This window comes from Monodon monoceros, unplaced genomic scaffold (assembly GCF_005190385.1).
Source record: "Monodon monoceros isolate NGI ecotype Baffin Bay Population unplaced genomic scaffold, NGI_Narwhal_1 Super_Scaffold_20, whole genome shotgun sequence".
Classification (NCBI taxonomy): domain Eukaryota; kingdom Metazoa; phylum Chordata; class Mammalia; order Artiodactyla; family Monodontidae; genus Monodon; species Monodon monoceros.
The window spans coordinates 32,340,887-32,355,138 of NW_021703777.1; the positions used below are offsets into that span (position 1 = coordinate 32,340,887).

At 39.3% G+C, this 14,252-nt stretch overlaps 1 protein-coding gene across 4 annotated transcripts in view; it reads left to right on the forward strand.

Annotated features, from left to right (window-relative positions):
- TMEM131L (transmembrane 131 like) overlaps window positions 1-14,252 on the forward strand; it is a 159,751-nt gene that overhangs the window by 98,536 nt on the left and 46,963 nt on the right. For all 4 annotated transcript variants that reach the window (XM_029235129.1, XM_029235132.1, XM_029235130.1 and 1 more), the window contains exons 8-16: window positions 2,096-2,173; window positions 2,374-2,527; window positions 4,129-4,187; window positions 4,495-4,603; window positions 6,201-6,291; window positions 6,782-6,935; window positions 7,464-7,634; window positions 8,946-9,015; window positions 10,101-10,218. In XM_029235129.1, the coding sequence (XP_029090962.1) occupies window positions 2,096-2,173; window positions 2,374-2,527; window positions 4,129-4,187; window positions 4,495-4,603; window positions 6,201-6,291; window positions 6,782-6,935; window positions 7,464-7,634; window positions 8,946-9,015; window positions 10,101-10,218 (1,004 nt within the window). The remainder of the gene's footprint in view (window positions 1-2,095; window positions 2,174-2,373; window positions 2,528-4,128; window positions 4,188-4,494; window positions 4,604-6,200; window positions 6,292-6,781; window positions 6,936-7,463; window positions 7,635-8,945; window positions 9,016-10,100; window positions 10,219-14,252) is intronic.

A 14,252-nucleotide genomic window follows, 5' to 3' on the forward strand; every position in this document is an offset into this window, starting at 1 on the left:
GTTTCTGGCTTAAACCACTTTATGAGTAACGAGACCCACAGCAAGGACCTGGCTCTCTGGGCGTGGGTGAGGATTCAGAGGGGCGCCCAGCCGCTGGTTCCCTGTGTGGGTGTGCGGAGAGGCCTGCGCTGCTGAGATGAACATGGGGGGCTTCAGCGTGTCGCAGACCCCCCGCGGGAGAGAGGGAAGGGGGCCGAGGTGGAATCTGGAGTGACTAACAGCTGGTGCCCGAGGAGGAACAGCCAGCGAAGCAGGAGCCTAAGAGGACAGAGGAACACCGAGAGAAGGCGACGTGGCGGAGAAGGGTCGGGCCAAAGAGGTTTCTGTCAGGTTTGGATACGAGGGGGTCACTTATAACTTTGATTAACGCAGCTTCAGGGAGTAGTGGGCTTTCTCTGTGTATGTCTTTAATGTGGGACCTGCTCACAGAAAGACGTATTCGAAGATCTAGCTCTTCTTTAAGATTTGAGGTTCAGTTTACAGGTGATATTACTCTAACTGATACTAGCAATTACTTTTTTTTTTTAAACGTTTCTTTTTTTAAAATTTATTTATTTATTTTTGGCTGTGTTGGGTCTTTGTTGCTGCACGCGGGCTTTCTCTAGTTGTGGTGAGCAGGGGCTACTCTTCATTGCTGCACGCGTGCCTCTTATTGCAGAGCACGGGCTCTAGGTGCGCAGGCCTCAGTAGTTGTGGCTCATGGGCCCTAGAGCGCAGGCTCAGTAGTTGTGGCGCGCGGGCTTAGTTGCTCCATGGCATGTGGGATCTTCCCGGACCAGGGATCGAACCTGTGTCCTCTGCGTTGGCAGGTGGATTCTTATCTACTGCGCCGCCAGGGAAACCTGCAATTACTTTTTAAAAGAGCCTTTGGTTAATGTTTGGTCCTATTTACAAGCTTGGTTAAACCCCCTAACTATTTTTTACTACACTTTAAAATGTAATGTGGAAAAAAAAAAAAAAAAGTGATGTGCTCTGGTCCCTCGGCATCTGTGGGTGAATGGATCCAGGACCCCCCCCTCGGATACCACACTCCAAGGAGGCTCAAGTTCCTTCCGGTCTGCATCCATGGAACAGAGGATCAACTGTATTTTGTTCTTGTTTTGTACATTAATTGCTGAATGACAATTGAAGTGGTTAAACATGTGTTTTTATATAATGTACTTAGGTGGTTCTTATAAATCTAACAAATTAAACGTACTTGTGGTGATTCCACATAAAACGAAAGTCAGCCGAGGATTTGGGGGGATGCCTTCTTACCTTGCTGAGATTTTCGGGTGTTCCGACTGTGACTGCCAAGCCAAGTGCCTTGATTATAACCACAATGCGAGACACACGTCACACTGAACAGAAGGGGAAATCTCACAGCGGAGATCCTTTAGACTCACGTGCTGCACTACCTGACTTCTCTGTGTATTCGGCGTCTGCTGCCCCCGCCCTCCCACCCAAATGGCTGTATCCCTGGATTGACTTTGCATTTCTTTGTCTTCACAATATGTCGATATCATCCCATGTGGCTGTTAAGATCTTTGAACTTTATGAAATTCTGCAGTCTTTGCATATACTTTTGTCTCTTCCATCCACGTCTCTTCCACACGTGAAAAATGATAGCCGGTTGAATTTTGGGCATCTCCTGTGGTTTTCTCATAGCGTCTAAGCTCACTCTGCAGATGGGAGGCAGACATCAGAACCGTTGATTGGCTCTTACTGGGTGAACCTACTTTAAAATAAGAGCAGACTCCTACGTTGGAACAAAATGTTTGAAAAGTATAAGAAATGCCAAACTACAGTGTTCCTGTGTATATTTAGAACATATTTATCTGCTTATTGCCATAATAGGAATTTTCATGTTGCCCAAGGGAGAGCTTATGATTTCCATTAGATGTAAGCTCAGTGACAGAAAAGATTTTTCTCTGTTTTATTCACTATTGTATTTCCAGTAAATTGAATTTTACCTAGCATTTAGCAGACGTTTAAATATATGGTGAATGAATGAAGACATGTCCTTTCTGTATAAATGATAGATTGTTTATTACTGACAGTAGATTGTGCCTTTTGCTTCCTTTTAATTTCTTTCTCCCCTTTTTTCTGCTTTTAGGCAGAAACCACTAACACTAGCCTCTTGCAAGTGCAACTGGAATGCAGTTTACATAATAAAGTGTGTCAGCAACTAAAGGTAAAATAAAAAATTTAGTGTTTTCTTCCTGCCTTCCTTCCTGCCTCTTTGCTTAGAAATAAAAAATAAAACAGCATGTTCTGTTCTCAGAAATGCACATGCCCTTTACCTTAAGTGCTTTTTTCCCTGTGAAGTTCAAAACAAAAAAATTCAGATGATATTTTTGAGTTTTTCCTTTTTTTCCATCCCTCCGAACTCAGAGTTGCTATGTGGAATCAGACGATGTTTTACGGCTACAAATGAGCATAATTGTAACAATGGAAAACGCCTCGAAAGAATTTGAAGAAAACACACAAGATTTGTTAGATCATCTCTCTATTGTTTATGTAGCTACAGATAAATCTGAGACCTCGGGTAAGGTGGAATCTTTAAACTTTTCTGTTACAACATATTTTGATTAACCTGTGTCATCATTCTATATCATTTACTTATAGATCGTATCATTGCAATCTAAGACAGAGAGGCTTTGCTTTCATTATTAGCACAGTGTAGTAGTAACTGGTTCTCAGTCTGCACCTGCTAGTAAGGCTGTATTATTTTGGGGTAACTTAAGTGGCAACGGACTTCCCTGGTGGCGCAGTGGTTAAGAATCTGCCTGCCAGTGCAGGAGACACGGGTTTGAGCCCTGGTCCGGGAAGATCCCACACGTCGTGGAGCAACTAAGCCTGTGTGCCACAGGCTGAGCCCGCATGCCACACCTACTGAAGCCCGTGCACCTAGAGCCCATGCTTTGCGACAAGAGAAGCCACCGCAATGAGAAGCCCGGGCACCGCAACGAAGAGTAGCCCCCACTAACCGCAACTAGAGAAAGCCCGCGTGCAGCAACAAAATAAATAAACAAACAAACAAATAAATAAATAATAAATTAAGTGGCAGCGGCAAACCATTCTGTGTTTCCCTGGGAAGAATTTTTCTTGGCGTTCTGAAGATAGTAAACTAATTAAATGGGCACGACAATCTAATATAAATATTCACGAAGTATTTGGAGTCTTGTGTCTCTTGTTTCTGTTTTACTGATTTGCAGAAGCTCAGTTGACCAGATCATGCTGTTTATATTTTTAATAGTTGGTTGTCTGCTGCTTATTCCTGATCAGGAAGAGTAGTGTGAGTTCCAATGTTCATTTCTATGAACTTTATCTTTGAAATTGTGTGTCCTACTTACCAAAAATAACCTAGTTTATCAGTTTAAGTTTCTAAGAGATTTTGTAGGAGACACATATGATCCATGTGATTTATCGTGTAGGGTTTGCTCTTATCCATTGGTTATCAAGACTGTTCTGGTAAGTGAGAGTGTGTGTGTATGTACACACATATACACATTCAGAGAAAGAAATGGTACCAAAATATAGTTTTAAATTGGCAGTCTTAATTGTTGGTCAAACATTGTTTACTTTCCAGTCCTCAGAATTGGCTGTAGTAGACATGGGTCAGCAGGAGAGCTTTCCTGTCCTTGGGTTCATAGTTTCTGGTGATTCCCAGAATGGCCAGGTAGACATCAGTGTAGAGAAGACTCCTGTCCCATGGGGAGCACTTCTGTTGGTGAGGATTAAAGGGAAGCCTGCGTTTTGAGATCCAGGGTTTTATTTTTCCCAGATGTGGTTGTCAGATAAGGAAATGAGGGGCTGTCTAATCAATAGGAGACCTTAACTTTATTTGAAGCTGTCCAGTTGGTTAGTTCCATCCAGGGGAGTAGTACAATGACCCTAAACTCAGACTTTTTCTACTGGTAGTTCATCATGTAGAGAGCCTGTGTTGACAGGTCAATCTTTTTGCCAAGGTTCCTTTTTCTTGTGACTTAATCAACAGAAAATAGCTCCTCACTTCAATTTTAGTGTGGAAAAGTGAGTTACATTTTTTTATAGAAATGTGTAATGTGGTATTTTAACTACTGTATTAAGGTGTGAGGATGAGATGTCCCTTCCTTTTAATCTCATTGCTCTGATTCTTTTGGACAGGTGATTCGGCAGTGAATATGTATATATTGCATTCAGGAAACAGCCTTATATGGATACAGGTAATTGTAAATACGTTCGTAAAGTGTAGTTTAAACTTACAAGTGTGTATTTAATTGCAGAACATGAGGATTTTTGAGAAAATACTTGTCTCTGTTATCTTTTGCTTTCATTTAAACCCATTCTCCCTTGCTCGAGCCCATATTTGGATGAAAGTTGTCAGCACCCCTTCGTACCATTACAGGCACATCTGCTGAGCAGTTGTTCTGTATGCCAGTCTGAGCTACTTAGTCATTTTAACAGGGTTGATTCAAACTGGATCAGTCTTCTTCAGCTAAGAGCAGTACTGTGGATTGCTTTTTGTTACAGGATGTGCATCATTTCTCACAGAGAGATGCCCTGTCTCTGCAGTTTGAACCAGTACTCCTACCTACTTCCACAACAAACTTTACAAAAATTGCCTCTTTTACTTGCAAAGGTACGGATTTTAAAAATATTGGAGATTGTCTTTTTATTTTCCTTATCCAGTTGTTATGCCTGCAGTTCTTCCTGTGAAATGACTCACAACTACAGCGTAGGCAAGGCTTTAGGAAGTGAATGGGCTCGGTTTCAATTCCACAGACTTATAAGAGGTAGCGTGATGGAAGAAGTGATGGTGATGCTGCTTTTATTCTGCCCCATGTGCAGGATTTTGAGTTTATAGATCGTAATTCAGTTGGTGATTTGAAAGACCAGGTTGTATATGAGTCTGATGGACATACTGCTTTCACAGAGAGGTTGAGCTGCCCCAGGTTTGTTTCTTTGTGTAGAAATCAATGCAGAAAGTCTAGCGAGTATAAACCCAATCCTATCTTCAGGGTCTTACTTATAGTTCAAAAGATTTCTGTAAAGAAATGCATTTTAAACATAAGAAAACAAGCACCACCTCACTTACACTGAAAGAAATGTTAACTTAAAGCAATACGTGAGGTATAATTTATGACTTAGATCTATGAAGGTCAAACAGAATGTTAATATTCTGTGTTGGTAATGATTGGGAAGAAAACAAACCTCATATTTTTGACATGGGTAAAAATTGATACAGCCTTTTTGGGAGGGAAAATTGTCAGTCTGTGAAAATTGAAGATGTGCCTCTGATCCTTAATTCTACTTCTAGAAGGTTATCTAGAGATACACTCTAGATGTTCAAAACTGTAATACAGGAATATGCATTGTTTGCGGCAGCAGAACGGTATAAACCTCCACTGACAGAGAATTGTAGTTCATCTCTGGGGGCGGGGGGGCTAGCGTCTGCAGGTGTTAAGAAGCATACATGGGTGTGCAGTATCAGCAGTGTCGTTCTTCTAAGGGTATCTGTGTATTTGTATATGTTAGAGCACCTGGAAGGATGCTTGGGAGTCTGTTGGCAGTTGTTTCCTTTGTCTAAGGTAATGGGAAAGTCAGGGGGAAAGGTAGACTTGTATTTTCACATCTTTTTGTTAGTGTTTGAAGTTTGGGGGGAACCATATATATAGCTAAAAGAAAAAAAAGAGTTGAGTATTAGTATCAGAGTCAAGAATTCAGTACCAGTGTTTTGATGTTCTGCCATGGCTCAAGGAATGCTTGAAAGTGATTTGATACCTCAGCAGTGTTTTGCAGCGCGGGCCCACTTTGGCTGTGATCTCCTCCGTGCTCTCAGGTTGAGCTGCTCCTTTCTCACTCACATCTCCACCACGCCTCTTCACTGTTCACTTTTGTCATCTCTGCAGACCTAAGGACTTGCCTCTTACTTAAGATCTTTGTGAAAGGAGAGCCACAAAGCGTTGACTCTCTCCTCCCCCCCACCCCCTGCCAAGGAAGAAATGAGAGGTTGCTTTAGGAAAGAGGGGTGGTTAGGTAGACACCACGTTCTCGGTAACTTCCTGGGCACCCAGCCAGGAAGGCGGAAAGATAGTGTTCAAGAAAGGATTTTATTGGAGCCAGAAGAGTGAAGGAACTAAAACATTATAAATAAAACATTTATCTTGTTTTCGTTTGGGCATAATGAAAGAAAAGATACTGATACTTCACATTTGTTTCCTCCTACCTCAAAACAGCTCCATCCTGTGACAGTGGGATGAGAGAAGACAGGAAGAAAAAAAACACTCCAACACTAAAAGCGTGCCTCTCCTCTCCTGTGGCTCAAGGGTGGGTGAATTTCGCTTTCTCTGGTATTGAGTGGTTCCCCTCCACCCCCTCCATCTAGAGATGATTTAAAAATATAACGGAGACTTGCATGATTCTCTCTCTAGACTTGCCTTCCCTACATTAGCAGGTTTGCAGGATGGGAGGGAAGAAGCTGAATGACGGAGGTTGTGGATCAGATCCAGGCCAGGCGGCCACATGTGGGAGAAGGAAGAAGTACTCCTGCACAGTTTCTGAGTTACATTCAGGTCCTGGTTTTGCCTGGTGGCCTCTGTGAGCCATCCTGGTCCTGGCTGTATTGCACCCTCTGGCCTTCAGATGCTCCACTCGTGGGCAGGAAGGTTGAAGAAGGCAACTTGTCTGGTCCTTGCCAGTACTTACATTTGTTCTCTGACATTTTATACGGCTACCATTTTTGCAGTTAGAGGCTCATTCGCACGCTAACAGCTGTTGTACACACAGGGCTGATGGCATGCATGTCCTGTATTCACAGGTATTTTCGAATGGACTCTTCTGCCACCCAGTTTCACATAGAGACTCATGAGAACACGTCGGGGCTTTGGTCAATGTGGTACCTCAACCATTTTGACCGTGGTGTTGTATTGAATGATGTGTTTGTTTCCAAGGAGACCAAGCGTGTTTTAAAGGTACACATGGTATTTTTATCCAAGTTTAGCCTATTTTAAGATTTGTTTAGTGTCAAATACTGTGAAACTGATATTTACAAAATCGTACTTTCACTTATGAATTTTAAAGCTTTAGGCTCTCTTTATTTTTTTCAAATTATTGTTCAAGGAGCTCAAAGGGACCAGGATACATCTTTTAGAGATATTTGCTGTTACCATTATTTAAAAATACTATAAATTATAATTTATTCTAAAAAGATTATATTTAGTAAAAAGAAGCCTGGTTCATGATACAATACTAGGTTTTTGTAAGATACTGCCTATGAACATTTCAAGATTACTTTTGTGAAATTTAAAAACAGTTGCATGCTAAATATTAAGTGAAACCTATCATTTATATAAAAATATTTCAATATTGGACCTGGAAATAACTGAGTAAAATTGTATTTCTCAAAGTATAGAAAAACTTTAGTATCACACATTATAATGATTTTAATCATAAGCAGCGTTAGTTAGGAAAGTAATTTCTCTTACTTCTTTTCTTTTTAGATTCTGAATTTCACTGGCCCTTTATTTCTACCTCCAGGCTGTTGGAAAATATTTTCTTTGAAACTTGCCGTTAAAGACTTTGCCATAAATCTATTCACCCGTGTATTTTTGACTACAAACGTAGGTGCTGTTTTTGCAGTACCTCTACAGATTTACTTGGCGCCGACCAAGGTATTGTTTACACAGTACATATGTGTTATAATTTTTGTAATAATTATTGTTTCTTTTTATTAACTTATCTTACAGTGCTTGGACTTTATTGACCGAGTTGAGCTCATGTTTTTTAAGGCTGCCTAAGAAATTGAAGGATATTACCAGGCCAGTCTTAAATGATAAATTGTTCAGATACAGAAATCTTTATTTGAAGAGAGTTTCTATTTCTCATGAAGTGATATGAGGTAATTTTCAAATGAAATAAGGCATTACAGGTCGATAGATCTCATTTTCACTTATTTCCAAAATGTATGGAGCAAGGAATATGTGCTTGCTGTAGCAAACACAGTTGAGCTTTTAGTACATACTTGCAATGACTTCAAATAAACTAAATCGTTAAATGTTTTATTTAGACCTCTGGTAACTGGCTCCCAGCTGCTCATAATCCTTGAATTTCCTTAGCGGGCCAAATCTAAAGCCTGAAAGGGTTCACAATTAAGAAAATGCTTTCTAAAATCTGGGTAAATTGTATTTAATTTAGATCTTATCTTAAACATGCCTCATTTTTTCTTAATGTTTATTTCTTTTCATTTAGTTACTGTTATTGCTTCTTTTTGATCCAAGCTCTTCTGTATAATGCTGGGTTCTAATTTTTCACTATGAGACATTCATGCAACCATCTTTATGATTTTTCTCACTTACTAGCGTTGGTGTTTCATAGATAGAAGTGCCTCATGTTTTGCTAAAAGCTTAAAGATAGGGCTTCTAAAATTACGCTAAACAAAATGTAAGGTTAATTTCATTCATCCATATTTTGAGCAGGGGAGGTTTCTTGGAAATTTCCTTTTCCCATCAAAGGATGCATACTGGAAGCGTGACTGGGAGGGAGCAGGCAGGCTGCAGGAATGTGTGGAAGCAGCAGGTCTGCTTGCCAAGCCTAGGACGTGCGACATTCATTTAAATGTCCTGAGTAGTTTAGGAGTTACTATGGATTAGAGTACAGTTTGTTAAAAACCCTACTAAGAATGTCCTGAGACTAATTTAATCTTGACTTCAGAAGGCAGCTTGGTGTCTGTCAGGCCCAAGGGGTGTCACTGTGGGCATTGATTATTGCACAGAATCCACTGTAGTGACCCTGCCTGTGATAGACAGTTAGAGCTCTCATTCAAGGAGAAAGGAAGCCAAGAAACCCCTTTCTAGCAGTTTGGCTTCTGGACAAAGGGAAGTTCGCTGAGGTGGAGGCCAACGTCCGCTACGCATTTGAGTGCATTAGGATTTTTGTGTTTAGTGTTGTGTTGTAAGTTATTCATATATTACTTTTCAATCTAGGAAGGGAGTCTGGGTTTTGAAGTGATAGCACATTGTGGCATGCATTATTTCATGAGAAAATCAAAAGCGGGTAAGTATTTTGCCCTTAGGCTTTTTGTAGAACTCTAGTTTGGGATTGGGTGGGAAGTAGTGAGGAAAATTCGTATTTGTAGATGGAATAATTAGTCCTATTAACGTCATTGCATCATATTCTGTTCTTTAAGAGCATGATCATTAATAGAACGACTTGAAATTGTTAAGAATCCTCCAAAAACATCCGAGTGCTTGTGTAATTAAAGCCCCCTTAAGTCTTAGCCTGTACTTTTGTAAGGGATTTTTTTTCAGACACGTTATTTGATCATCATAGCAACCTTGTTGCCAGGAACAATTGGAAGATTCTGGTTCTTTTATAAAAGGGCTGACTAGAAGTTAGTAAAAAACTAATTTGGAATTGTGTTTGAAGACCCTAGTACAGGAGCATAAACATCGTATAGGGAGCGCTAGTTGTTGTCTGAGCCTGAGGGCCAGAGTGTTGATAGAGAAAGCTGTTCCTGGTTTTCTTCCTGCTTTTTGACTTATTAAAATATATAATCTAAGGACAGTGTTATAGCACAGAGATTTCCTTTGGGAGATTCCCACTTTTCCGCCCTGATAATGCTCTTTAGCACAGACAAGACAGAACAGATAAGTAGAGAGGGCAAGGTGAGCCGGAGACCAGCTTACAAATGTAAACACGCACTTTCTCTAGACTGAGCCCTGCTCTGGGCTCTCTTCTGAGGCTTGCTGTTTGCCCATCAGCATTCTGCCTAGTAACCCGGCTTAGATGATGACTAGCGCTTACGTGGAAGCAGTTTAGCCTTTTAGGTATAAAGCTGTTAAACATGGTCCGAGTATGATTTTTAACTTGTTTCAGACTGTATTCATGAGCCATGTGTCTTTTATGTTATTACCTTCACATAATTCGATTTAGTTTTGTTTTATACGTTTCTTTGATTTGATATATCATTTGCCATTGAGTTAGAGGGACTTTTAGTAGAGCAATCCGAGGACAGGGGGGCATTGATCACTTTACCGTCCTCTCAGTTTGAGAAGTTTTAACCCTCAGCCCTTGGCATTATTTACTAAGTGAATTGTGTTTTCCGTACATCTAAATAGTACATCTGATTTAACTTGTAGAAAATCCTAACTGGGAAGGGAGCCTTTCTCTGGATTGGTCTACCTGGCATGTGGATTCCGAACTTGCAGATACACTGTATGAAAGATGGAAGAAATTAAAAAATGGTGACGTCTGCAAGTATGTTTTCACCTCTCTTTGTTCAGCACTGGGGAGACATTGTGACCTAATACTTTATTGAAATTTCAACACTGAATTTTTAATATCTAGCCTTTTATTTTGACAAATTTCAAACCTCAGAAGATTTGAAAAGTATAGTATGGTAAATATTCAAATATTCCCAATCAATCTAGACTCACTAGTTGTTTACATTTTTACCACTTTTGCTTTTTTCTCTCTCTCTACGTCTGTATCTATGTGCACATACATACATTTTCTTTTTGCTGAGTCATTTGAAAGTAAGCTGTAGACATCATGATACTTCAACCCTCAGTACTTTATTAGGAAAGACATTCTTTTCGAAGGAGAACGTTCTCCTCCATATAACTACACTGCCATTACATACCCAGCAAACTTAACACTGATGCAATTATATGAGCTGATATACCGTCTGGATTCACATTTCCCTAGTTGACCCCAAAATATCCATTATAGCTGTCTTTTTCTTTTTCCTTTTTTTTTTTTTAACATCTTTATTGGAGTATAATTGCTTTACAATGTTGTGTTAGTTTCTGCCATAGAACAAAATGGATCAGCTATATGTATACATATATCCTCATATCCCCTCCCTCTTGCATCTCCCTCCCACCCTCCCTATCCCACCCCTCTAAGTGGTCACAAAGCACCGAGCTGATCTCCCTGTGCTATGCAGCTGCTTCCTACTAGATGTCTGTTTTACCTTTGGTGGTGTATATATGTCCATGCCACTCTCTCACTTCGTCCCAGCTTACCCTTCCCCCTCCCTGTGTCCTGAAGTCCATTCTCTACGTCTGCGTCTTTATTTCTGTCCCACCCCTGGGTTCTTCAGAATCTTTTTTATGTTTTTTAGATTCCATATATATGTGTTAGCATATGGTATTTGTTTTTCTCTTTCTGACTTATTTCACTCTCTTTGACAGACTCTGGGTCCATCCACCTCACTACAAATAACTCAATTTCATTTCTTTTTATGGCTGAGTCATATTCCATTGTATATATGTGCCACATCTTCTTTATCTATTCATCTGTCGATGGATACTCAGGTTGCTTCCATGTCCTGGCTATTGTAAATAGTGCTGCAGTGAACATTGAGGTGCATGTGTCTTTTTGAATTATGGTTTTCTCAGGGTATATGCCCAGTAGTGGGATTGCTGGGTCATATGGTAGTTCTGTTTTTAGTTTTTGAAGGAACCTCCATACTGTTCTCCATAGTGGCTGTATCAATTTACATTCCCACCAACAGTGCAAGAGGGTTCCCTTTTCTCCACACCCTCTCCAGCATTTCTTGATTGTAGATTTTTTGATGATGGCCATTCTGACTGGTGTGAGGTGATACCTCATTGTAGTTCTGATTTGCATTTCTCTAATGATTAGAGATGTTGAGCATCCTTTCATGTGTTTGTTGGCAATCTGTATATCTTCTTTGGAGAAATGTCTATTTAGATCTTCTGCCCATTTTTGGATTGGGTTGTTTGTTTTTTTGATATTGAGCTGCATGAGCTGCTTATATATTTTGGAGATTAATCCTTTGTCAGTTGCTTTGTTTGCAAATATTTTCTCCCATTCTGAGGGATGTCTTTTGGTCTTGTTTATGGTTTCCTTTGCTGTGCAAAAGCTTTTAAGTTTCATTAGGTCCCGTTTGTTTATTCTTGTTTTTATTTCCATTTCTCTAGGAGGTGGGTCAAAAGGATCTAACTGTGATTTATGTCATAGAGTGTTCTGCCTATGTTTTCCTCTAAGAGTTTGATAGTTTCTGGCCTTACATTTAGGTCTTTAATCCATTTTGAGTTTATTTTTGTGTACGGTGTTAGGGAGTGTTCTAATTTCATTCTTTTACATATAGCTGTCCAGTTTTCCCAGCACCACTTACTGAACAGGCTGTTTTTTCTCCATTGCATATTCTTGCCTCCTTTATCAAAGATAAGGTGATCATTTGTGCGTGGGTTTATCTCTGGTCTTTCTATCCTGTTCCATTGACCTATATTTCTGTTTTTGTGCCCATACCATACTGTCTTGATTACTGTAGCTTTGTAGTATAGTCTGAAGTCAGGGAGCCTGATTCCTCCAGCTCCGTTTTTCTTTCTCAAGATTGCTTTAGCTCTTTGGGGCCTTTTGTGTTTCCATATGAACTGTGAAATTTTTTCTTCTAGTTCTGTGAAAAATGCCATTGGTAGTTTGATAGGGTTTGCATTGAATCTGTAGATTGCTTTGGGTAGTATAATCATTTTCACAGTGTTGATTCTTCCAATCCAGGAACATGGTATATCTCTCCATCTGTTTGTATCGGCTTTAATTTCTTTCATCAGTGTCTTATAGTTTTCTGCATACAGGTCTTTTCTCTCCTTAGGTAGGTTTATTCCTAGGTATTTTATTCTTTTTGTCACAGAGGTAAATGGGAGTGTTTCCTTAATTTCTTTTTCATATTTTTCGTCATTACTGTGTAGGAATGCAAGAAATTTCTATGCACAAATTTTGTATCCTGCTACTTTACCAAATTCACTGAGTAGCTCTAGTAGTTTTCTGGTAGCATCTTTAGGATTCTGCAGTATAGTATCATGTCATCTGCAGACAGTGACAGTTTTACTTCTTCTTTTCAGATTTGGATTCCTTTTATTTCTTTTTTTTCTCTAATTGCTATGGCTAAAACTTCCAATACTATGTTGAATAATAACGGTGAGAGTAGGCAACCTTGTCTTGTTCCTGATCTTAGAGGAAATGGTTTCAGTTTTTCACCACTGAGAACAATGGTGGTTGTGGGTTTGTCAAATATGGCCTTTATTATGTTGAAGTAGGTTCCCTCTATGCCTACTTTCTGTAGATTTTTTTTTAATCATAAATGGGTGTTGAATTTTGTCAGAAGCTTTTTCTCCATCTATTGAGATTATCATATAGTTTTTATCCTTCAGTTTCTTAATTTGGTGTATCTCATTGATTGATTTGCATATATTGAAGAATCCTTGCATTCCTGGGATAAACCCCACTTGATGATAGTGTATGATCCTTTTAATGTGCTGTTGGATTCTGTTTGCTAGTATTTTGTTGAGGGTTTTTGCATCTGTGTTCATCGGTGATATTGGCCTATAGTTTTCTCTTTTTGTGACATCTTTGTCTGGTTTTGGTATCAGGGTCATGGTGGCCTCGTAGAATGAGTTTGGGAGTGTTCCTCCCTCTGCTATATTTTGGAAAAGTTGGAGAAGGATAGGTGTTATTAGCTCTTCTCTAAATGTTTGATAGAATTCGCCTGTGAAGCCTTCTGGTCTTAGGCTTTTGTTTGTTGGAAGATTTTTAATCACACTTTCAATTTCAGAGCTTGTGATTGGTCTGTTTATATTTTCTATTCCTTCCTGGTTCAGTCTCGGAAGGTTGTGCTTTTCTAAGAATTTGTGCATTTCTTCCAGGTTGCCCATTTTATTGGCATAGAGTTGCTTGTAGTAATCTCTCATGATCCTTTGTATTTCTGCAGAATCAGTTGTTACTTCTCTTTTTTCATTTCTAATTCTGTTTAATTGAATTTTCTCCCTTTTTTTCTTGATGAGTCTGGCTAATAATTGTTTATCAATTTTGTTCATCTTCTCAAAGCACCAGCTTTTAGTTTTATTGATCTTTGCTATCATTTCCTTCATTTCTTTTTCATTTATTTCTGATCTGATCTTTATGATTTCTTTCCTTCTGCTAACTTTGGGTTTTTTTGGTTCTTTCTCTAATTGCTTTAGCTGTAAGTGTAGGTTGTTTGAGATTTTTCTTATTTCTTGAGGTAGGATTGTATTGCTATAAACTTCCCACTTTGAACTGCTTTTGCTGCATCCCATAGGTTTTGGGTCATTGTGTTTTCATTGTCATTTGTTTCTAGGTATTTTTCTATTTCTCTTTGATTTCTTCAGTGATCTCTTGGTTATTTATTAGTGTATTGTTTAGCCTCCATGTGTTTGTACTTTTTACAGTTTTTGTCCTGTAATTGATATCTAGTTTCATAGTATTGTGGTCAGAAAAGATACTTGTTACACTTTAAATTTTCT